Source organism: Macrosteles quadrilineatus, unplaced genomic scaffold, assembly GCF_028750875.1.
Source record: "Macrosteles quadrilineatus isolate MER2022 unplaced genomic scaffold, UCM_ALF_1.0 Scaffold_5__1_contigs__length_97177068, whole genome shotgun sequence".
Classification (NCBI taxonomy): domain Eukaryota; kingdom Metazoa; phylum Arthropoda; class Insecta; order Hemiptera; family Cicadellidae; genus Macrosteles; species Macrosteles quadrilineatus.
In genome coordinates, this window is record NW_026542598.1 from 43257593 (window position 1) to 43283142 (window position 25550).

General features: G+C 35.1%; 1 protein-coding gene across 1 annotated transcript in view; it reads left to right on the forward strand.

The window, feature by feature from the left end:
- The first annotated feature begins 339 nt into the window (after nt 1-339).
- Nucleotides 340-25550, forward strand: part of LOC128995558 (protein CBFA2T1-like) — a 145769-nt gene continuing 120558 nt past the window's right edge. Inside the window, exon 1 of the mRNA XM_054420576.1 lies at nt 340-377. Within this exon, the coding sequence (XP_054276551.1) occupies nt 340-377 (38 nt within the window). The remainder of the gene's footprint in view (nt 378-25550) is intronic.

Genomic DNA, 25550 nt, shown 5'->3' on the forward strand with positions numbered 1-25550 from the left:
TATGTTTCAAAAACCTTATAAAGTTTGAGAAAGTAAGACATTTGAAAATCCCTCCAACCGTGGATAAAAAATAAGATTTCTATTCAATGGTTTCACGGAATGTAAGAATGGTATATACATGTTATGACTTTCATTTAATATTATTAAAAGTTTTAACATTTTACACAGAAACAAAAACCCACTGCGTTTTATAAAACTACAATTAATTGTTCAATACTAATGTAAAATTGAGCCATGTTTTCCCTAGCTAACTAAACATACATCGCATAGATGATCAAGTATTATACCATTTATTTAGTGATAACATAATTATAATTAAAATTTTTTCCTCGGATGGTGATGGCTCAACTATTGCACCACAAGTTCCAAACACATAGGTGAGTTCCTGGCAACAGATAATAGGATTGTGTTTTGTGTCACTAATTGTTCCAGTTGAGAATCACTGATGAGATTCTGTTTGTGAGGTTGGTTCAGGGGTAAACTGCAGGTCGCACCTAACCAAATTTTATTAGAAATCAAATTAAATTCGTACTAAATTATTTCTGATTGATAAAATGACACTTACATACGCAAACTGCTTTTTAGTAAGAATATAACAAATAAGATACTTAAGAATCAATAAGGAAAGGCATGTTTGTTATGATGGATAAGAGGTTCAGAGGAATTATTCTAGGCCTAGTTAATTGTGGAGATGCATACCAATGAAGTAAAATATCGTTTCGTGCATCCGTAAAAATAATGGAAGATTATTTATTAAGTACTTACGGGAATGGACAACAAATACAAAGATTACCGTACTCGCTGAACAAATGTAGTAAAACAATTTAGTTCATTAAAAAATAATTCCTGAAGTTTATAAATTGGCTGTATAGTCTCAAAATGTCAACTCAAAACTGTGTATTTATAGCTGATCACCAAACTTGTCCGCCTGTCTGCGGATGTTCTTATAAAACAAACAACCAGCTGCGTATAGTGTATAATGTCGGTATCCAGCACACTACCGTTTATTTATAACTGTTCACTAAACTTCTCCAGACTGTCTGTCTGCTGATGTTCTTATAAAACACACAACCAGCTGCGTATAGTGTATAATGTCGGTATCCAGCACACTACCGTGTATTTATAACTGTTCACCAAACTTGTCCAGACTGTCTGTCTGCGTATGTTCTTATAAAACACACAACCAGCTGCGTATAGTGTATAATGTCGGTATCCAGCACACAACCGTGTATTTATAACTGTTCACCAAACTTGTCCAGACTGTCTGTCTGCGGATGTTCTTATAAAACACACAACCAGCTGCGTATAGTGTATAGTGTCGGTATTCAGCACACTACCGTGTATTTATAGCTGTTCACCAAACTTATCCAGACTGTCTGTCTGTGGATGTTCTTATAAAACACACAACCAGCTGCGTATAGTGTATAGTGTCGGTATCCAGCACACTACCGTGTATTTATAGCTGATCACCAAACTTATCCAGACTGTCTGTCTGCGGATGTTCTTATAAATCACACAACCAGCTGCGTATAGTGTATAGTGTCGGTATCCAGCACACTACCGTGTATTTATAGATGATCACCAAACTTGTCCAGACTGTCTGTCTGCGGATGTTCTTATAAAACACACAACCAGCTGCGTATAGTGTATAGTGTCAGTATCCAGCACAAAACCGTGTATTTATAGCTGATCACCAAACTTCTCCAGACTGCCTGTCAGCGTTTGTTCTTATCAAACACACAACCAGCTGCGTATAGTGTATAATGTCGGTATCCAGCACACTACCGTGTATTTATAGCTGATCACCAAACTTCTCCAGACTGCCTGTCAGCGTTTGTTCTTATCAAACACACAACCAGCTGCGTATAGTGTATAATGTCGGTATCCAGCACACTACCGTGTATTTATAGCTGATCACCAAACTTCTCCAGACTGCCTGTCAGCGTTTGGTCTTATCAAACACACAACCAGCTGCGTATAGTGTATAATGTCGGTATCCAGCACAAAACCGTGTATTTATAGCTGATCACCAAACTTCTCCAGACTGTCTGTCAGCGTTTGTTGTTATCAAACACACAACCAGCTGCGTATAGTGTATAGTGTCGGTATCCAGCACACTACCGTGTATTTATAGATGATCACCAAACTTGTCCAGACTGTCTGTCTGCGGATGTTCGTATAAAACACACAACCAGCTGCGTATAGTGTATAGTGTCAGTATCCAGCACAAAACCGTGTATTTATAGCTGATCACCAAACTTCTCCAGACTGCCTGTCAGCGTTTGTTCTTATCAAACACACAACCAGCTGCGTATAGTGTATAATGTCGGTATCCAGCACACTACCGTGTATTTATAGCTGATCACCAAACTTCTCCAGACTGCCTGTCAGCGTTTGTTCTTATCAAACACACAACCAGCTGCGTATAGTGTATAATGTCGGTATCCAGCACACTACCGTGTATTTATAGCTGATCACCAAACTTCTCCAGACTGCCTGTCAGCGTTTGTTCTTATCAAACACACAACCAGCTGCGTATAGTGTATAATGTCGGTATCCGGCACACGACCGTGTATTTATGGCTAATCATCAAACTTGTCCAGACTGTCTGTCTGCGGATGTTCTTATTAAACACACAACCAGCTGCGTATAGTGTATAGTGTCGGTATCCAGCACACAACCGTGTATTTATAACTGTTCACCAAACTTCTCCAGACTGTCTGTCTGCGGATGTTCTTATAAAACACACAACCAGCTGCGTATAGTGTATAGTGTGGGTATCCAGCACATTGCCGTGTATTTATAGCTGATTACAAAACTTTTCCAAACTGTCTGTCTGTAGATGTTCCATTTCCAATCCAAAAATATATTATAACTAATATTAAATTTGAGAGGTATGTTAACAAAGCACCTTTGACTTATCGTCACAGACGGTACGATTAAAAGTTCATATTTTATTCGAATATTTATTTAAGGATATTTCTCATAAACTGGTTTCCCAATTCCCAACACCTGTAACAGCAAAATTCACAGCTCTAACATGTACTCGATCTTGTATTAGACAGGCTTGATGACAAATAGCCGTTACTTTGCCAATACTAGTTCCAAAGTTTCCAATGAATCGCTAACGGCCAGCTAAATTTTCACACGGCTTACAACTGCCACCGAGTTCTGGCAGATATTGCACCTCTAAGGTGAAATGTAACCGTCCTACGTCTTGGTTAAAGTGTACTTGACTTCATGCAAATGTTGTTCTTGCGATGTTTTTGTCCACGAGATGTGATGAAAAGATTGTCCACTTTAAAATATTTTTAGTGTAATTTACAAATGAGTCATAATTTAGTTGTAAAATAACGAATTTCCTGTAAGGGAATTAATTCATCATGTAAGTTGAAAGTGGAAAGTTTCTATTCACAAATCTCACCCCTCTTGAAGCTTTTCACATTGAAGTGCAAGATTTGCATTGATCCGAAGAATAATAACAAAGTTGATACTAAACAGCTGATAAATGCAAGGTTTATTTTGGCAGCAATTAACTAGTGTAACTATATTTACCAGCAAAGGTTCTGGTCCGGAAGTGTACCAGCTGGTCGGGGCATCTGGTGTCGAACTGACGAGAGGAAACACGCGGTCTTTGCGAGAGTAATAATTTCATGTCACAATTGAGAGAAAAGGTAGTAAGGTAGAATAAACAATCTATATCAATTAATAAATAGATAATATTGTTGTAGTGTTACACATTAGATTTTTTCCTACAGTTACTATAAAGCATAGTCTTTTAAATAAACAACACGATTTTAGGCAAGGTTAATCCAAGCGTTGAACAAAATGAGGAACGCTGCACCAGCTGATCGAAGTCGTAGTATCCTTAAGTGTTGCCAACTTATTTTCAAGCGTACACGTATTGCATTCTTATAAAAACTTATTTATTCTTTGGTAGGAATACTGGAATGCGGCAAAAAATGAGTGCGGCAAAAATAAGTAAATGCAGCCTTTAGCTACTTTGCTGTGCTATAATCGGTGCAAGGAAACTCACTTTGTCAGGCTACTGCAGGAAAAGTAAACAATTGGGTGAAAATGTTTAAAGAGGCTACACTATATGGCAAATCATTCTGTTTCTTACTATGATTTACATTACATTTGACAACCTCTAGAATCATGACAAAGGGAACGTTAAGGCCATGTAAGGCCTTGGTGGTCAGAGTATTGTTGATTATTCAAGACAAAAGTATATAACCAGCTACATTCGTGTGCGAACCACTATGACTGGTTACTAAATAACTATACTATATACCAGTTGTTCTACCCGTGCCTTGCCACGGGGAGAGAAAAGAGAAGATATGGCGATTCTTCACTGTCTTGTTCAATTCAAACTTGTAGGTAAATTAATTTTGTCAATGTCCATGTCACGAGGAAAAATATTCTACAGTTGCCTTTTTTCCAGTTGGAACACATAAGTCTCCTTCCAAACTATGTGGTTCTTGTGTCCCTTAAACACGTATGCAACATCAGTTGATGTTATTTTAAAATACTACTTTTAGGTACTGAACTATTTCAAGTAATTGAAACAGAATTCAAAGACTTGAGCACTATCCTACAATATAAGAAAACTTACTGTGAATTCCCTTGATGCAATAATATAGAAATCAAGATCATACTAGAATCAAAAGGTTAACTCAAGGAAAAGCAAACAAACATACTAACCAAAACAAATCTAACAGCTGAAACATCTTCAATATTTTAAATGTAATTAAATACAGCCGTTTGGTTGAAATTCCTGCCCTTAGGAGAGGGTTTATAGAATAAATTATATTTTTCGGGGAAGTTTCACATCAAGACCTTTCATTCAGTTATTTATGTTTTTTGTCCTAAGACGCTATGCACATAGTTACGAGCCTGGGATTGTTTTTCACATTAATTCAGGCTAGACCTAGGGGTTGTGGCATTATCAATTAGATAAAATCCATTGGTGATCTAACAGGATTGGAACCCGGGAACTCGGGAACCGAAGTCCCGCGCTTTAACCACTAGACCAGCTCACACCCCTTCATTCAACTATGCGGTTGATTATGTGCGGCGTACCGTTTTCTCAAAAGTTCAAAATCTTACTATCTTAAAATTATAGATAGATGATAATAAATACGACGATAATGGTGTAATTTTTGGTTGAAGACTCTCTGACTAATACAAGTCAGTAAGCCACTCACTGGTATTTTATCAAAGGTAAATTCGCCAAGTTTGTAGTTCCGCCGTGTCCACGATATTTTAACGCCCGCCACCGGTGTCCTATGACCAGTAGTTGTAGTTATAAACTCTACAGATGATTGACGTTAACATTTACAGTGTCGCAGCTCGCAGCTCGTGAATCGTAATTACAGAAGCCAGCTTGTTTGGTCGTAAAACACTTCTACGTCTTGAAAATATATTTCCCTTTTGCCCCCTGCTTTATAATTCTGAAATAAATTTGCGAAGCCTTCCTAATGAACTTTTTGTTAACTGTAACGAAGTTAGGATTCTTTGAGATAAGTGTTGATTTTCTCATTACTTTTTGATGGGTTTGATATTTCTTATCAGTTCACACAAAACACGAAAACTTGATTTCGTTTATGTACTTCTTGAAGGTACGTATTTTCTATGATTAATTCATAAGTCATTTTCCTCGATTGAGAAGAATTTTTCTTCTTCAAAATTCAAGTATCATTCTACGTTGTCCATTCATCGTTCTTTTTTACGGAGCTAACGTCACTTAACAAAATCATCAGTTTGTAATTATATTGCAAAAAAGTCGTGATTTTACAACTACTATATGACTTAAGGTCGATTCACACATATCAGTCCAATCACAGTTACGTTAGAGTCCAGTCACAGTTGCATCTGTAATTTCTCAGTTATACTGTCAGTCATTTCATTCCAGTCACTCTTCCGTCACTTTATTTGCAGTGTTGTTGCAGAAAAAATGTTTCGTTAAAACACAATATTGTTATATCTCAACCTAATTTAAATAAAATACCCCCGCCGCAGCAAACCTGCAGACTTAGCGAATTTCCATTTGCCTGATTGGATTTAAACTAAAATGTCTCCTTAAAAATACCTATCACATTTATTCCCTATTTAAACAGAATTAGTTTAATGAGTACTTAGGTTTGCTGCAACAGGTAGGGTAAAAAAGTTTTTTTTTATGTAAAATGTTAAAAGGTACTGCGGTTTAGTAAGAAATTAATGGATTTTCCAAATTTGATCAAAATATGTTCATAAACAAGCAAACTACAACAGTTGACTTATTCTCCATAAGAATAGCATGGAAATTTAAAAATAACAATTTTTTTGAATTTTCTCCGTAACAATTAGGCGCATAATAACGCTTCAATATACTAAATTATTTGTTTTTTTAAGCTCTACAAAATGGTTTTAAAAGAAATTGTGAAATTTTGTGTTTTTAGGGTCAAAAATGGGAAAAACCTATTTTTACCCCATAAAACCCCCCATAAACCCCCGTTCCCATAGTCCGATCATGCTGGTTCGCGAACTCATTCAAGTTTATCCTGCCTTACACCTTCAAACCAAATTTTATCAAAATCGGACAAAAATTACTCAAGTTATCGTGCGGATGGACACACACATATATATATATACTAGCTGACCCGGCGAACTTCGTATCGCCTAAGTTATAGGTTTCCCCGAAGACACACCGATGGAAAGAAAGTACCGTTACGTTTAATTTTCAAGATGATCTCGTTCGCATCGCTCAATCACGTCCTGGTTGAAGTTCGTTCGCTACGCTCACTCACCTTTGGGTTGGAGCTCGTTCGCTACGCTCACTCAACTTTAGGTTGGAGCTCGTTCGCTGCGCTCACTTGCCTTCAGGTTGGAGCTCGTTCGCTGCGCTCACTTGCCTTCAGGTTAGCTCGTTCGCTACGCTCACTCGCCTCCAGGTTGAAGTTCGTTCGCTACGCTCACTCACCTTTTGGTTGCAAATTAGCTGTTGTCATAAATGTAAAAGAAATAATAGTGCTGCACCCTGTTGGTAATCCTTGTAACTTTAATGCTATTGAACATCATAGAACAGAACCAACTTGTTTAATTGAAACAGCTGTTAAGATTCATTAATTCCATTTCTCATAAGGTTAACATGGGAAACTCCAGAGCCACTGGGGCGGAGCCCTTTTAAGAATTTCAAAACGGGAAATAGTTTACGTCCGATTCGCATACCTACAGAATTTACACACCAAATTTCATAACGATCGGTGAAGTCGTTCCGGAGGAGTTTGCAGACAAACACTGTGACACGAGAATTTTATATATTAGTTCGCATCGCTCAATCACGTCCTGGTTGAAGTTCGTTCGCTACGCTCACTCACCTTTGGGTTGGAGCTCGTTCGCTACGCTCACTCAACTTTAGGTTGGAGCTCGTTCGCTGCGCTCACTTGCCTTCAGGTTGGAGCTCGTTCGCTGCGCTCACTTGCCTTCAGGTTAGCTCGTTCATATATATATATATATATATATATATCTCTATATATAGATATATAAAAATTTGAACGAATGGTGTTTTTGGCCTCTGGGGACATCAAAATGAAAAAGTAAATCGGTCCCGGGCTTAGGTCTTACCATGAGACCTACGGTAATAGCTACTTCCCTATAGGGAAATTCGCTAAAAGTACTATTTTCTATCCTCAAACACGTCCGTCAGGCGTCTGAACAATCCAAAAATATCGGTGAAAAGAAATCTATAAATTGACTGACGGACGCCGGCAGAGTGACTGACGGAACTGCAACGGATGAGATTAGATAGCGGAATAGAAAATCCATTAAAGAATATTTTTATTAACTGTGACGTGCCTGAAGTAACTGGACTGCAACGTGTCAAAACTGATGTGGTGAATCGAACTTTATTCGTAAATTACAGTAAAAATATTTAAAAGTGGGCAACCTTTTCATCACATCTCGTGGACAAAAACTACGCAAGAAAGTACACTTTAGATGTAGAATGGCTACATTTCACCTTAGAAGTGCAATATCTGCCAGAACTCGATGGCAGTTGTAAGCCATACGAAGCGACGATTACGTTATTATTCTATTCTGTATTCGGTTTGCAACTTTTATAACGAAGTATTGATGGACATAACAAAACAATGACAAATTCACGGAAGAGCTTTTATGCCTAGCTATAGTACATCCTTAAACTTACACACTGAATCTCACCTTTTCCGCGCATAAGTAGTAACTTTTAACTAGCACCAAAAGTAAAGTTAAAACCGAGCGCAACTAGTTAACCATCACTTAAATTATCTGTGTGTTATTCATCTTAATACAATACATCCTCATGGATTTTACCAACCCAAAGATGTCCGTGTTTCCTGGAGATTTGTGTACGTTACGTTGTACCTGAGATTAAGTCAAAGAAACTGCCAAGCTTTAGGCGAATCTGCGAATGTCGTCACTTCGTACGTTGAATACTCAAAGACTCGACAACGCATGATGAGTGCAACGGACATTTCTTGTGTCTAAAGTATCTCTTTGTATTATTTATAGTGTTTTATTTATTTTAATCACTATTACTATTCTAATGCGTAAGACCCATAATAGATACGACAACAAGGGCCATTTGAAATAACCATCGGTTGAATGAAAATTAATTTTTATTGTTTATTTATCCGTCAGTGTTATAACAAGTTTTTCACTAAAGAACAATGATTTTCTTTGTGCTATTCACTCTTAAAATGATCCTCAACAGGGCAACCTAACAGTGCATGTACAAGCTAAAGATGTTGATGATGCCTATCTCATCATACTATTTATTACATGATGTAGATAAAATCCAAACCATTAAATGTCACAATGTGAAATGTATGTTCTCATATCGATTCAATAATCAAACGTAGTAGTGATTATCTATATAATTAATACGCTACACGAAACTTCGTCGGTTGAACTCCTCCGCCATTTTTTAGCCGATTATATCCGTTGACGTCTCATTAAAAAGAGCGTGTCGCGTAGATTTGCAAACTGACCTTACATTTTGAAAAAAGTCCCTTGGGCTCTGCCCCAGTGGCTGTTAAATTTCCCATGTTATCCTTATGAATAACATTATTGTTTACATTTTGATCAGCTGTATAAGTTATCTGCAGTTATTTATTTTTCAATTCAAAGACATTAAAACTCATCAGAAATTATGATGACTTTTCTTTGTTTTTAAATAACTACTTCACTTCTTTGCAATTGCTCGATTTCGAGCAACGTGTTTACTAGTTTCCTGTTATTTATCCAAGTAACATAAGGTTGTACTTTTGACTATTGGATGTACATAAATAGCTATAGAATATTTTAAGATCCCAGATTTTAACATTTATTTTGAATTAAATTTGATAAACATATAAAATATTTGTTTAGCTTTTAGTTTATAACTTCTATTCATCGCTTGTGTCGCAAAACGGAAAGGTTAGTATACTATTCTAATTTTGTTATTTCCGTACAGCATATTCACACTTTAGGTAAATGTTTTAAACCATACAGTTTGATACTTTGCGGATACTGTAAAATGTAATTCCAGCAATAATCCATGCATATCGAGTGGGAACTAAGTACTGATCTAGCCCCTTCTAACAAGGTATCCAAATAATGTTTGTGTATCCACATACTGTTTGTGTACCTACATAATGTTTGTATATCCACATCATGTTTGTGTATCCAAATAATGTTTGTGTATTCACATAATGTTCGTGTACCCACATAATGTTTGTGTATCCAAATAATGTTTGTGTATTCACATAATGTTTGTGTATCCACATAATGTTTGTGTATCCACATAATGTTTGTGTATCCACATAATGTTGTGTACCCACATAAGGTTTGTGTATCCAAATAATGTTCGTGTACCCACATAATGTTTGTGTATCCAAATAATGTTCGTGTATCCACATAATGTTCGTGTATCCACATAATGTTTGTGTATCCACATAATGTTTGTGTATCCACATAATGTTCGTGTATCCACATAATGTTTGTGTATCCACATAAAATTGTGTATCCACATAATGTTCGTGTACCCATATAGGGTTTGTGTATACACATAATGTTTGTGTATCCACATAATGTTCGTGTACCCATATAAGGTTTGTGTATACACATAATGTTCGTGTATTAACATAATGGTTGTGTATTCGCATAATGTTTGTGTATCCACATAATGTTTGAGTATCCGAATGTTTGTCTATCCACATAACGTTCGTAGATCCACATAACACACATCATTTATGTATATACATAAAGTCCGTTTATTCATAAAGTTGCTACATTCCCATAACGTTTGTGTTCATTATATACAGTATACGAGGTAATTATACTTACACAACCACTTCAAAAGTACGTTTGACCATAAGACAGCGAGCAGCAATGTAAAAGCAGATACGTCAGCGGCAGCGGTGTGCCTCAGGCTGGGCCAACCTTCTGCAGCAGATAGCGTGTGTAATACTGCTTGTGCAAAAAACTTCTACCGTTTATACTTAAATTATGCATAAAGGTTAAGGTAGATTCTTCAAGGAAATTCACCATGTCCAAATGAACAAGGGGTGTTTGGGCGTTCTAGAAATGTAGGCACTTCTGTCTCTCTTTAAATAGATAGACGAAACAAAATGTCATTGGTAATCACCTATGTATATCATGATTTATAGTTTGGCTGCTGGTAAAATGTCAATTTACTAGTCATTGCCCAATATAGTTTACAAAATTTCATGCAACAACTGTCCTAAAAATACTGCATATACTAAATATAACTAACAATAACTGTCCGCACATTGCAAAAACATAAATGCTCTTGGCCACAGCTATGGTTTAAAAATCCTGATATACAAAAACCTATGGCTATTCATGCGAGAGAGCATTCTCAACATTTCAACGGTGTTATTCACTAAAAGGAATTAGAAAATTAGCCAAAGACGCGTCAGACATAAAACTAAGACAGCAAGGTTATCAATTAATATCGTAGATAAAAACATACTCCCTTAGTAGATTTCTCAACCTTGTGGATCAGCTAAAGACAGTTTTGTTGTTAGTTCTGCCCGGTGCACTTTAGAGATCGTGTTTTGTTTACAATTTGTTTCTTGTTATTTCAGTCATTTTAACATAGTTTAACCAAATAAAATTATCTAATCATAAACAATAACTCATCGCCTAGTTATATAACTAACAGTAACGCACAAATGCCACAAATCATGAAATTATCCCTAAAACAATAGAAACAAAATGTCGTCGACACTAGTGATCAGTGTCACCAGACATGAACTGACACGAAAAACGAGCTTCAAAATTTACAAAAGGATGACAGTTCTACTTTTGTTGGTTAGTCTATGTTAATACTCGTACTAACATCTGAAACAATATCTGGTCTAAATTTGAGATAGTATATAAAAATTATTTTCCTTTATTTCTTTTTATCAATCTTTTCTTTTATACTTCCTCATAAATGTATTTATAATGTTTACAAAACCATCTGATCCTAGAGTGATAAACACATTATTTGTTTTTGTTATTGTTCCTGACATAATTTGTATGTTAAAACGTGTGTTGATAGTTTATTTATTTTTTTACTAAAACCTCGATATGAAAAAAACTAAAATAAACGTTTGAACAATTTCAGATTTTCAAATAGGGAATCGTACACCGGGGTTCTGACTCATATAGTGATTCTACCGATACTAATATTTCACATGTTCAAATAGTGAGGGAGTGTGTTGTGTTTGTTTCTTGATATGTTTTCCGAAGCGATCTCGACACCTAGAACTACCAAGTTCGGTCTAGACTTCTAACCACAGCTAATTTTTGGTTCTCGCTAGTAAATTACTAAATCAGCGCTAATACGATCGTATGTGAACATGATCGGAATGAACATTGGAAGGTTTCACAAGTATTGTAACTGTTCGTTGTGTGGCTGACACAGTTGGTATACCACCAGACATCGCACCTGGTCCACACTTGTTGTGTACAGGTGGCTGACAGACAGTGATACAGGCAATACACTAGCGGTTAGTGGAGGCTCATCCAGCGGCTGAATACAGGTCGGTTACAATCTTAATTGCTGTCATGATTATAAGACTGTATTTTAGTAATGTTTGATAACAGGATTTATCTATTAATGTGGAAGAAGCGAATTTTAGTATGTAGTTTTGACGTTAAGTTGCCTGTTTTGTTGTGATATATTATGAGGGCACTAAAATTACAATTTCTATGAATCTGTTTGTGTGTCTGTCAGTGACGCTAGAAAATGACAGTAGACGCCGTAACAACTAGAGCAACGAAAAAACGTAACTATTTTTCCACTATACACACATTTTCTAAGAATGTTTTTTTGGAAATTTAAGCATAAACTAATATATTTATAAACCAGTTAACGTTCAACAAACCAGTAATGTTAAATTTTAGAGACTTTGTCATAATAATAATAATAATGTTGCTGGTTCGAATCCAAGAGGGATATTTTCCAGATCCAGATGCCATTTGTCATTGGGCTATGAATTAGTGATGCTATCTAACAGGTTGACGTTATAGTAACAAGACCAGGGTTTGGACCGTTCCCTTTTAAAACGTAAAAACTTCATTGGGGTATAAAACACAAAATAAATTTATTATCTTTGCCTTAGCCAGCATTAAGTATATAGGTACCACTTAGAAAACCTGTTTTATCAAATAACTCGTTATTTTTTACACATTGCTCTTCCTGTTGTATGATAACTAAAAGATAAAGTGCAGACTGTAAATTATACACCAAAAAAATGCATAGCAGTACTTTGAAACAAAACCAGACAAAACACATGCACCAAACCTTAAAGATTTTCAAATAGGGTAACAACTGTACTTGCAATAACGAAAGTCAAATATCCGTTAATTATGTTTCAGAAGTATAAAAAATTCGATTAAGCTACAAGCAAAGCGATCAAATCAAATCAATTTCAAATTCCTACAAAGTATTTACCTTTTGTAACAGAATTGTAAACACGGCACTGGTGGACATATTTGCAGAAAGGACATAAACAACAAACCCTACAAACTCACAGCAACACGACCGAGGCGATGTATAAAACCAAACATGGCTCTGTGGCAGGTTAAAACTGCAAATACAAACATTGGACACGAAATTGACGATAAACCTACAAAACAAGGTCATTAACAAAATGTGCCACAAAACCGGCATTTTGCTATCAATTACAACGTGAAATGTTCCAGTGTCCCACCTGCGCTAGAATGTTGTGAGCATTTCGTGAATTTTACTCGAATTTACATAAACTACTGTTACATTAACTGTTTATTCGCTTTGGATTCCTCTTCCGAAGATACTTTACTAAAATACGTTTTGAAATGGCGATCTTACGTAGGTATTTTAAGCCAAGTATTAATGGAGTTGAGTGTAGGGATGTTTTTATGAATGTTGAACAACATTAAAGAATATGTGTTCCCAAATTTATTAATAGGTAATACTGACTTATAATAGATGTTTTTCAAAAAATGTTCTCATAATCTAAACAATTTAACGCATTGCATGACGACGTTTTATACTAAATGGGCCTACTAAATTAATTAGTATACACGTTTTCAAATGATGATAGGAAATATGGACAAAAAGAGTTGTAATGTTTCATGTTTTGAGTTTTCTGAAATTTAATATAGCTGTACATTTTGTGGGGATGTAAAATAAAACAGTTTTTTAAACCACCAAGGTGTCTTTTAGAGAAACCCTAATTGTGATGAAGACGAATAAGTGCATACAGTATTTCGGAATTAGAACACCTTGTAAATTATTATAAATCAATGATTTTGTAAGCCACAGAATGCATTAACAACACGGATTCAGTTATATTCCAATATAATGTTGTTCCTGGAAAACACATTTCCATTGGTCAATGTTTTAACCCAAGCAATTTGTGTTGGTAATTAATTGCCTAATTATTCACCATTTTCCATACCCGAGCTTAACTTCTTAATCGATTAAAAGACGAGATAAGTAAACTGAATAGGCTATACATTTATGTGATTTTAATCAAACAAAATATCATAATTTCAGCATACGGTTTAACTTGACCGTAAATTTTTTATCAAAGGTTCTATACTACATTTCCACCGGATCATGATACAAAAATAATATATACTAATTATACAGTGTTTAAAAACCCGAGCGAAGTGACAATAAATCATCTATTGTGTTTACGGTCACAATACGGTGTGCAGTTATACCCTAAATCATTATTTGTTTTAGTTAAACACGCTACAGAGGCCAGCGGTCTCAGGTGCTCAAACATTACATCGGATAAACCGTATCAACAAACTCGCTAACTTATGAGCGATAACAGAATAAATCACTAAAATTCTTTCTTGGTTAATTGGTGTAAATAGTACGATCACATCGGTATTAGTGGGTCTGTATAAAATATTTTAATCACGGGCAAAGGTGGTTTAAAATTTACCTTTTCTATCACTAAAAAGAGTGATAATCAGTAAAGCAGTCGAGTCAGCTGTTTTCTTTTTGCTTATTGAATTTTACAATCAATTGTCCATGGTGGAAAATACTTGTATAAAAAAATAAACAAGCTGTATGGAATTTTACAAATTTCAATGAATTAACATATTTTTAAAAGGACATTTTCAAGATTGTGTCATGAGGGGGGACAGAACACGTAGTCCCTAATCACAATATAGCCACAGTGACGAGTCTTAATTCATTTGGTGTTATATAATTTAAAAATCTTATTCACCCAAACCCCAAACGATATTTTGTGTCACAGCCCCGAATAACTTGTTATGAATTACCAAAGTGCTGAATAAACATTCACAGTGACTTACAGTACCGAATTAATAATAATTCTTAAAATGAACAAAAATGAATATTTATTTCCGAATCCCATAACTTCAAATCCTTTCGGTGCTGTATGACTTAATAGTATATTACGTAACTAGCCCAGTGAGTAAACGCATAACACAATTTATTTAGGACATAACATAAATTATAATATTTTTATAAATAAAATAGGCCGTTGCAGTTAGCTGTTTATTTCATCAGCTGAGTAAGTGCACGGTACACATTTTTGACTGTACAGTGCACAGTAAAAGCACATAACGTTACTTTTCCGTGTTTATACACGGTAAAGGGTAACTTTCCAGCCTATCAATACTGATGGAAAAGTACCTGTTTCTGTGAAGTATGATGTAAACATTGTTTCGGATCTGTATAACTTTTTATCTGCAACTTTTTTTCTGCAAATCTACACTAACCTTTTTCAATGGCGATATTGAACTTTCCTGGAAACTGATGGTTTTTTACATAAAATTTCACAAATATAAGGGCAGTAGGAGTGTTTAAATGAGTGGTGGCAGGTGGTACAGTAGCTGACCAATATAGGATTCATACCACCCCAGGGGTGAGGGGGGGGGGGGGTAAAGTAGAAACAGCTGTGGCTGTACGTCGACTACACCCTGGTCCAGTACCACATATTGGGGTTTTATTAAACTACCGCAATTGTAACGGTTTCTTGCATTTTGTTCAAGTGTGCACTTCTTTCATTTCGCGGAATTTTCCCATTTTAGGTAGAAATTCGAACCCTTAATTGTACAAGTGTTTAGGTAAATATATTCTCTCAGCATTTTTAAGGTAGTTATTGTTATTAATCAGTAAAACGAGTTATTTTGTTGATTAGAATGCTGCACATAATTTAGATGTAATCTCTCTCTGTCTGTTTATGATTGCCAACTAAGGGACCCAGCTAGGCTTATTTTAACATGAATAAAGCTAATTAGGATCCGGAATTTTTGGGAAAACCGTACGTCACGTATCTATCAACCGCATACTTTCCAAACCTCTCCTAAAGGAACAAACCTCAATTATTGAAGTTGTATTTAATCAAATTTTTTTAATACTTAAGATGCAATCAGCTGTTGTTTTGATTGCAATTTCTTTTGATTCATGGTTTGTTTACTTTTTTCTCTGAGTTCTTTAGATTTTGTTACATACTTGAATGCAAATACACAAGAGATTTTATTAAAATAGGCCTAAGCTATAAGTTTGATGGGGATTTGCCTGTTCAATCTATGGTAAGTGTGTGTAACTGTTTTGTTTTGTTGTTTGTGTTTTTTACAGTAGATTTGGAGACCTACATTCTCTTAAGTATTATTGTCCCGTTGCGAAGCACGGGCACAACACTAGTTTGACTTTAAATGCATGATGTATAAGTATATTAACGAAAAAAGCTTTGTGTATCTTTGTTACTGAAAAGGTGTATGGTAAAATATCCACTTAAATTATTCTATGAAATAATATGGGTAGGTAACTCAAATCGACATGGGAAAAATCATTCTGCCACCTTTTACAAATACAGTACTTGCAATATAAAATCATTTACATCATTTACAAGATGAAATGACTACTAAAACTGTTTAAACATAGTTTATGTACTAGACAATTTCGTTTAGAATGTTTGAAATAAATAATTTTATAATACATAGCGGTCCTAGCTTAAAAACCCGCTGATGTTTGCCTTAAGAAAGCTATCACATCGTTATTCCAACACTCAACCTTTGTGTGTTTTTTTATCCCTAATAAGAAGGAAAATATGTGTGTATGATTAATCTTTTCCAAGGGGTCAAAGCTAAGTTAAGCAAACGTGTTATTAAAGTAATATTTATATCACTAATTTCAAAACGCTACCGGCCAAGCTTACTTTGCCAACCTGGTGATAACAGCGTGTTTTTACGCCATTGTTGTTTTAAGCGCCACGTGGACGCTTGAACGTCGTGTTTTTGTTAATTTTTCGCTTCCCGTCACAATATTTTCACTACGCGATACTCCGTATGCGCTCACGGCGTTGGTTTTTTACATTAAGTAACTTAAAAGTAGTAACGCAAGGGTAAACGGCAAATAGTTAACCTGTTTTATGTGTATACACCACTAAATAACAGCTATAAAAAATGCTAGTGTAGTTATAGTAGTGTGGATAAGTTAATGTTAGTGTATTTATGGGACATCTTTATAGCATGCAGAATAAGGTTTTTTAATTACATGAAATCGCACTTTTCGTTGGTGTAACTCGTTAATAAAATTGAAGGGGTTGCTGCAGCAATATAGTTGAAACTTGTTTCGCAGTATGTGGCAAAGATCTGTAACAAACTCTTAAAACAAATTGAACCGTCAACCCAGTTTTACATATAATGAATGTATAAGAAACAAAATTGTAATGCATACTTGAGTCTATTGTTTGGATGTCTACAGTTGAATTTTATTGTACACATGGTGGTAGTACGTATCGTCACCGTAGGGTCGATAGAGACCAGCTGTTTATCCTCAAATCACGTGACGTGGCGAGGTTCAGACGAATTGAATCCCTTTGTAATCACTGCATTAGTGCATTGGAACCACAACACCACCTGCTGTGGAACAGTATACTCTGCACTAAACTACACCATCTGCTGTGGAACAGACTGTATACTACACTAAATTGCACCACCTGCTGCGGAACAGACAGAACACTATACTAAATTACACCCCCTGCTGTGGAACAGAATGTACACTGCACTAAATTACACCACCTGCTGCGGAACAGAATGTAAGACAACACTAAATTACACCACCTGCTGCGGAACAGACAGAACACTATACTAAATTACACCCCCTGCTGTGGAACAGAATGTACACTACACTAAATTACACCACCTGCTGCGGAACAGAAACACTACACTAAATTACACCACCTGCTGCGGAACAGACAGAACACTACACTAAATTACACCACCTGCTGCGGAACAGACAGAACACTATACTAAATTACACCCCCTGCTGTGGAACAGAATGTACACTACACTAAATTACACCCCCTGCTGTGGAACAGAATGTACACTACACTAAATTACACCACCTGCTGCGGAACAGAATGTAAGACTACACTAAATTACACCACTTGCTGTGGAACAGACAGAACACTATACTAATTTATACCACCAGCTGTAGAACAGAATGTATACTGCACTAAATTACACCACCTACCACCTGATGCGAAACAGAATGTATACAAAACTAAATTACACCACCTGCTGTGAAACAGAGTGTACTCTATACTAAATTACACCACCAGCTGTAAAACAGACACAGTGTACACTACATTAATTGCACCATCTACTGCTGAAGAACACACTGTGCACTACACTGAAAACTAAATTACACTACCTGCTGTGGAACAGACTGTGCATTACTCTAAATTACAGCATATGCTCTGAAACAGCCAGAAAAAGGTAATTCAATATATCATGGTCCTTTAAATTCTAAATAATTTTGTACATTCTTCAATGTTGTAAAAATTGCGTTTCAAAACTTATTGGAATGTTTGTAATTTTCCCCATTATATACCATAGTTACTCTTACCGCTTACTCCATTAAAATTCTGAAAAATCTTATACTAGAATGTATGTGATACTAGTTTGCTGATACCGTGTATATAGTTACCAAAAATATATGTGCGAAATAGTAAATTAAAGATATCAAATTATCAGCTGTTGAGAGGAGAGTCTTAATCACGCCAGCAGCCCCATGTGTTGCATTGTCGGTAATGTCTACAACAGCAGCTGTTTCTACGTCCTCAATCAGTGTAGCACGCCGTCGCTGAAATGTTAACATCTGCTGCTGTATGCCAACTGATACATTCATTAAACCGTAGTAGGATTACTTAGAGAAATTGAGTTGCACTTCAAAACGAATTACGTCAGTGGATTGAACAATACAAGGACTTGTTTACTTTTAAAATATTTTTCGTTCGCGTTCAATAAGTCTTTGTCAGCAGGTAAAACCTTAGCGAAATTGTTTCTGAATCAGGCTATGTAAATTTTAATCTTAAATAAATACATCTGAGCTAGTTAAATATATTGCAAACTGCTGAATACTTAAATGGTTTGTTTAAAATTCTTCTCAACACTTTAACGGATGCATCAAGACACAAAATTCAAACCAAACCTTGGAATATATCTTCATTGAGTTTTAAACCACCTAAAACCTAGATACACATGTTAAATCACTTAGAATCTTTTAACTTCAGACACGTTTAAGTTACTCCAACACGGATAAGCACTGCTTTACTTCAAACCCGTGTTCCTCTACCAAATAAATTAAGAATATTTCAGCCATTAAGTGAGAGACGTTTACGGTCTAAGTTTACGAGTGAGGTTAAGTATGTCGTTGTAATATGGAACTTTCAAGTGGTTGGCAACAGGTGATACGTCCAGGTGTAACACCTTTATAGCTGTTATACCCTGCTGGACTCAGGTGTGCCAACTTTATAGCTTAAATAAGACTAATTTCAACCCGGACCGGACCCTTTCCATGGAACCGCTGGGATTTCAGAAAGTAAAATTAATGTAAATTACAATCACGTTACAATTTTACGATTTGTTACTGCACGACCCTTATTTATTTGTATATTTCCAAGGTTTTTACCACTGTTTTGTATGTTTTTCACAATCAATCCTAGAGAATCATCATCCTACTAATATTATAAATGAGAAAGTTTGGATGTATGGATGTATGTTTGTGACAAGTGAACGCGAAAAATACTGGTCGGATTGGGCTGAAATTTGGCATGATGATAGCTCACATTCCCGATTAACATATAGGCATATTCTTATTTCAAAAATCCTTTCGGGCTCCGCCCCAGTGGCTCTGGAGTTTCCCATGTTAACCTTATGAGAAATGGAATTATTGAATCTTAACAGCTGTTTCAATTAAACAAGTTGGTTCTGTTCTATGATGTTCAATAGCAGTTACAAGGATTACCAACAGGGTGCAGCACTATTATTTCTTTTACATTTACATAATTTATGACAACAGCTAATTTGCAACCAAAAGGTGAGTGAGCGTAGCGAACGAACTTCAACCTGGAGGCGAGTTAGCGTAGCGAACGAGCTAACCTGAAGGCAAGTGAGCGCAGCGAACGAGCTCCAACCTAAAGGTGAGTGAGCGTAGCGAACGAGCTCCAACCTAAAGGTGAGTGAGCGTAGCGAACGAGCTCCAACCTAAAGGGGAGTGAGCGTAGCGAACAAACTTCAACCAGGACGTGATTGAGCCATTCGAACGAGATAATCTTGAAAATTAAGAAGTTAAACGGGGCAAAGCCCGCGGGTTACTGCTAGTTATTTATATATGCAATAGTACAATATTGGCAAATATGAAAGCAGAATGGAAATTGATGAAAAAATAGTAGTTGGTACCAGGTGTTGAAGGAGTACCAACGTTATAGCTATTATAAACCTGCAGACAGCAGGTGTGCCAATGTTATAACCTGTATAAACCCTCCCTTCCCCTACTGGTCCAGCATATCTAAATGAAGGAAAACTCTGGTGAAATGATTCATATTGAATGAGGATTCATAATACACAATAGTGAATCTAGATGCTAAAGGCAATATTTATTAAATAGAGTGATACACTCAAATTTGTGTTTTACCAAATCAACTATAGGCATGTCACATCAAAATAAAGCTTATTAGAGAATATAGATTTGCCGGAAAGTACTTTAATTACTTTATTCTGAAATGGTGACCATACGAACGCAGGTATAGCCAAGTAGTAGTATGAACAAATTTCCTAAGGGCTCTGACTTACAACAGGCAGATTTCAAAAGGGCTACGTCTTACATGTTTCCAAAATCTAAATGATTTGATTTAATTGATTGATACAGCTGGTCGATGCAATTACCTGGTGTTTGTTTATTTACTTCAAAAAGATGTTTGTAAATTTTTATGTTATTCAGTAAAAGGGTTATGTTTGGTTAAAAGAAACGTAGTACAAAATATTCTATAATATTCCACAGTTTTATTTAAAATCGTCTCCACTAAAATTGAAAAATTATTGTAAAACATATTTTTCATGAAGAATCAATATTAAATTGAACTTTACCAAGGTATGTTGTTAGATTCTTTTGAATATATTTACATCAAATAAGGAGCCAAATGTGTATAGGTAGAGTTTTGAAAGTAAGAAGGTTTACACACAAATGAGTTTATCTTTTCAAAATAAATCAGAGTATTTTTAAACACGCGTAAGCACCACTAATACACTATACACTGTTATGACTGTCAAGGAAGTTTAAATTCTTATCTATATGTAAAGAAAAGAATGTTGCTCCACTCAGAGGTTAAATTAAGTTTTTATTCTAAAATGAATAATATACGTGTACTATTTTATACAGCAGATCTAAAGAACAGCATTAATCTCTCCTGGGGTCTCTTTCCGTTGCGAAGCACAGCTCGTAATTAATTGAATTCAAGTAATTCAATTTACTTAGTAAACAAATGGAGCACAGATTTAAATACTTACAGTAGACTATTCGTTAAAAAATTACTAACATGATTCATATCCATAGAAACCGCTTTATTTAGACCTATACTTAAAAATACAAAGTAAATTTGAAAAAATCTGGTCTAGTACAGGATAAAAATAAAATGTGGTCAAACTAATGCATAGACTATATTTGAGAAGAATAAATAATTGGACTGAAATGTATGATTGGGTTTGTTAATGTGCGCATTCAGTTTCATTTTAGCTTTTATTTTACTTAAACAAATTCAATGCCAAGTGCTAGGTGTTATTGATTTATTTTTTTTTTTCAAAAAGAGACCAGTAGTAACATTTTCTAGGCGTATAGATCATACTTAGCTTTAATCTATGTGGAAAATGTGTAACCAAAATCAAATATCTTGAAAAGAGTGTTCCACCATATCTTATAGAACTCTCTACCCAAAATTAAATTTTAAACTACACAAAAATGTTATCATTGTGCATATCGTCAATTACTTGGCACATTGGTTCATAAAAAAATACCAATACAGTACTGGTGCAAAGTAACTCATTTATTTATGTTTGGTTCTTATTATGATTTTAATTAAGTTTACTTGTAAATATATGATCAGAGACTAATTCTCATCAATCAGGTTTGGTTAAATAAAAATGTTTACCTCCATTAATTAATTATTATAAAAAAGTAACATCATTTCGTTTCTTAAGTACGTAAAATGGTACACAGAATAAAATCATGTAACTTATCTTAAATCTATCTTTACAACCTATATTTTTATTTCAAAATTACATTTTATGAATTTTTTTTAATTGTATGAGGTCAAACAGGTAGAAGTACTCCAAACTAGCTAAAAAGATAGGATAGGATTATTAATTGTAATCACATCCAACGGTTCAAACATACAACTGTAACACTACAAAACCAACCCCTCGTACATACACAACGTATAAAACCAAACATGGCTCTGTGGCGGATTAAAACTGCAAATACAAACATTGGACACGATATTGACGATAAACCTGCAAAACAAGGTCATTAACAAAATGTGCCACAAAACCGGCATTTTGCTATCAATTACAACGTGAAATGTTCGAGTGCGCCACCTGTGTTCACCACAAATTATTTGGGTTTCAAACTCCCCTGTTTCAAGTGCATAGCACACACAATTTGTTTTCTTATATTGTGTTTATTGAACTTTTTCCGAGCTAAAAAAATTTATGACAATTTCTAAAAATAATACCTTAGAAATCAATTCACTTTACCCTACTAATCTTAGTGCCTAATTGAAGTGTATATATACTGTATTATACAAAATCACAGTACATATAATAAATGCATTGAAAAAGCAGCAACACGATTGAAAAAATGGTCAAGAATTAAACTGCAAAGAGTTACGGGTAGGAAAATTAAAAAAATAAGTTTCTACCTTTATTCAGTTCGACGAAAAAATTTCAAATGAATAGGCCTATTTGAAAATTACATTATACATTTTTACACAGAACTACAGATAGTGCACACAGTTTAATTAAAAAAATTAAGCCACTCAAATATACCAAATTAAGCAACAAAACCGTAGTGTACATAAATAAAATTAAAAAGTAGTGCACATCATAATAATACTAATCTTGATAAACACATAATTAGAATATCTACGAGCAACTAGACTAAATTGATGTTTTCAACATTTACCAATTTGTCTTTTATTGTAATTTCTAGCACCTTATAATAATAGCAGAAATTAATAAAAACTCTTCACATCATGTTTTCAAACAATCTCAAATTTTCTCAAGTATTGCGTCTAGAGCTAGAGTAATTAATGTTGGCAACGCTGGAAGGCGAGGTTGGCACACCTGAGTCCACCACGTGTTGAGGCGTGTTGTAACACGTTCTACGTCGTAACTGCACACTTACCTTGAGTCATAAAGTGCAATTATAGCAGACTCAACGAAATGCACTTAGGTAAGTGTAAGAGGTGATGCATCCTACCAGTCGGAACTATTATAAGATAGAAAACGTCCACAATGATAGCAGACGATCGTGTCTTAATTGCGCCAAGCCCTCAAAAGGTCCCAAAAAATTTTCCTTAGTTGCGCCAAATCCAAGCCAGGTAGGGGTGAGTTGCCGGCAGAAGGAATGTCCTTGTTTAAGTGCCATCCTAACCTTATCCAACCTAACCTGACTTAACCTAACCTAACCTAACATAACCTAAACTAACCTAATCCAACCTAACCTATCCTAACCAACCTTACCTACTCAGGCTACTCATACAGTCAAAGAGGGTTACCACTTGGCTAGGTTAAGGAACGTATCGGGTGGCTCCCTGGAGTAGTTGACGCAATTCAGGAATACCCGACTACCTGACTCATGGGAGTTGGCGCAATTAATGCCCGCCCTAGCAGACATAGGCATCATCTAAATGTATTAGATATTAGCAATTTTCTGTACTATAATCAGTTCAAGGAAGCCCACTTTTTGAGGTTACAGTAGGAAAAACAACTTTATCTTGCAGCAGTTTTACAGAAAATTTAAAATGCTTGATCTCAAAATCAAAATGTGTCCTTTTAACCGTTTAGCAGTTAGCTCAGATTTAGCTGAGACAAAGGCTAACAGTTGTAGTCACCTGCCTCGACCAACAAAGACTTGAGTGTAACATTGCCAAGTTTGTGGAAGGAATGTGATGTTGAATGTGGCGTCTGTTAACACATGTAGAAGTTGACTGGGGCATTGTACATGGGGGCCAAGCTTTGCTCAAGATAAAGTGTAATCTCACCTCTTAGTATGAACCTGTAAGCAAATCGATTCAATATTGGTCAACATTTGTGTACTGGAAATATTTTACATTTTATAAAATACGCTGAACTTACTTACAGATCATTAGTTGATTCGTATTATTTAAACTTTGTTACTCTAAACATCAGATTGAAATTAAATTTATTCACGCAATGCGAAACTAAACTAAAATGGATTCAATATAATATGAAATGACTCTTCCATACAAACAATATTTACAGTTAGTTTCACCAAAGAAATAATTGAAATTAAGATAACTCCAAATACTACAATATATTTCTGGATCAGTTGTCACCAAATGTTAGATTTGAATGTAAATGTAAAATAAATGGTATTAGCAATCTGACACATGCTTTCTCCCGTTAGCTTGTCAAAAACCTTTATCATTTTATAGGGGAAATCACAAAAGTTGCAATAAGTTTTGAACCATATTTTTTACAGCAATGAGGCAATATTTTGTTTAGAATTATAAGGGCCATAACATACTAATTTTAATCATTTTTTTGTAAATTTATGGGAAGATATAATAACTTTTGAACCGTAGTTTTTACAGGATTTTGAGTTATAACATTTAGTTTAGAATTTAATGCTATAACATACTACAATTTTTTTTATGTTTTGGGACATTTTTTAGAAAATTGTATTTTTTTGTTATATTTTAGGTTTGTGGGAAATTGTCATTGAAATCAAAATTGCAAAAAAGAGATATCATGAAGTCACAAAAATTAAATCTTCTTTTAATTTAAAAGTACACGAACTGCAATAAAAAGCTTCGTTTACACTTTTTACATTATAATAGCAGTATATTTACAACTTGTCGTCAAAAAGAATTCTATTTAGAGATTTTTAAGTTTTTCCAACGGCTACGAAACGCGCCACAAATGTAGTGGAAAATCGGTAAACGCTGACTTTGGATTAACTTTTAAACTTCTCCCAGCTAAGTCTCCCTCTTTTGGCGTATCATTTCTTAAACTTTGTCACACATCAGAACATGACACCCACTTCCGCTCTGACTTCATTTGGAGATGGCATGAGTGAAAACCAATCAGTTTTTATCTCAAATTTTTATTGTAATATTATTTTTGAGCTAGTGCAAGATTTGGAAATCGTTAGTAACTTATCCAAACGGTAACGAAACTTTAACTGCAATTTGAATAACCTAAAATTTAATTCATACTTTACATTCTTCTGAAAATCTTAGTTATGGAAATTAGATTATTTATTTATTTCTTTTGATTTGGATGAACACTCATGAGTAGATACACTTATCTATACTTATTTAATACGCAAGCAGGATTTTTGTGACAATTACTCCTCCGAAACTACTGAACCGATTGACATGTTTTTGGTGTCATTGGAAAGAGCTTAACGTGAAGTTGTGCAGGAAACTTTCTTTTTAGGTAAATAATTAGAGAGTGAGGCCCTGGGACTCTTTAAAGTTTTGTAT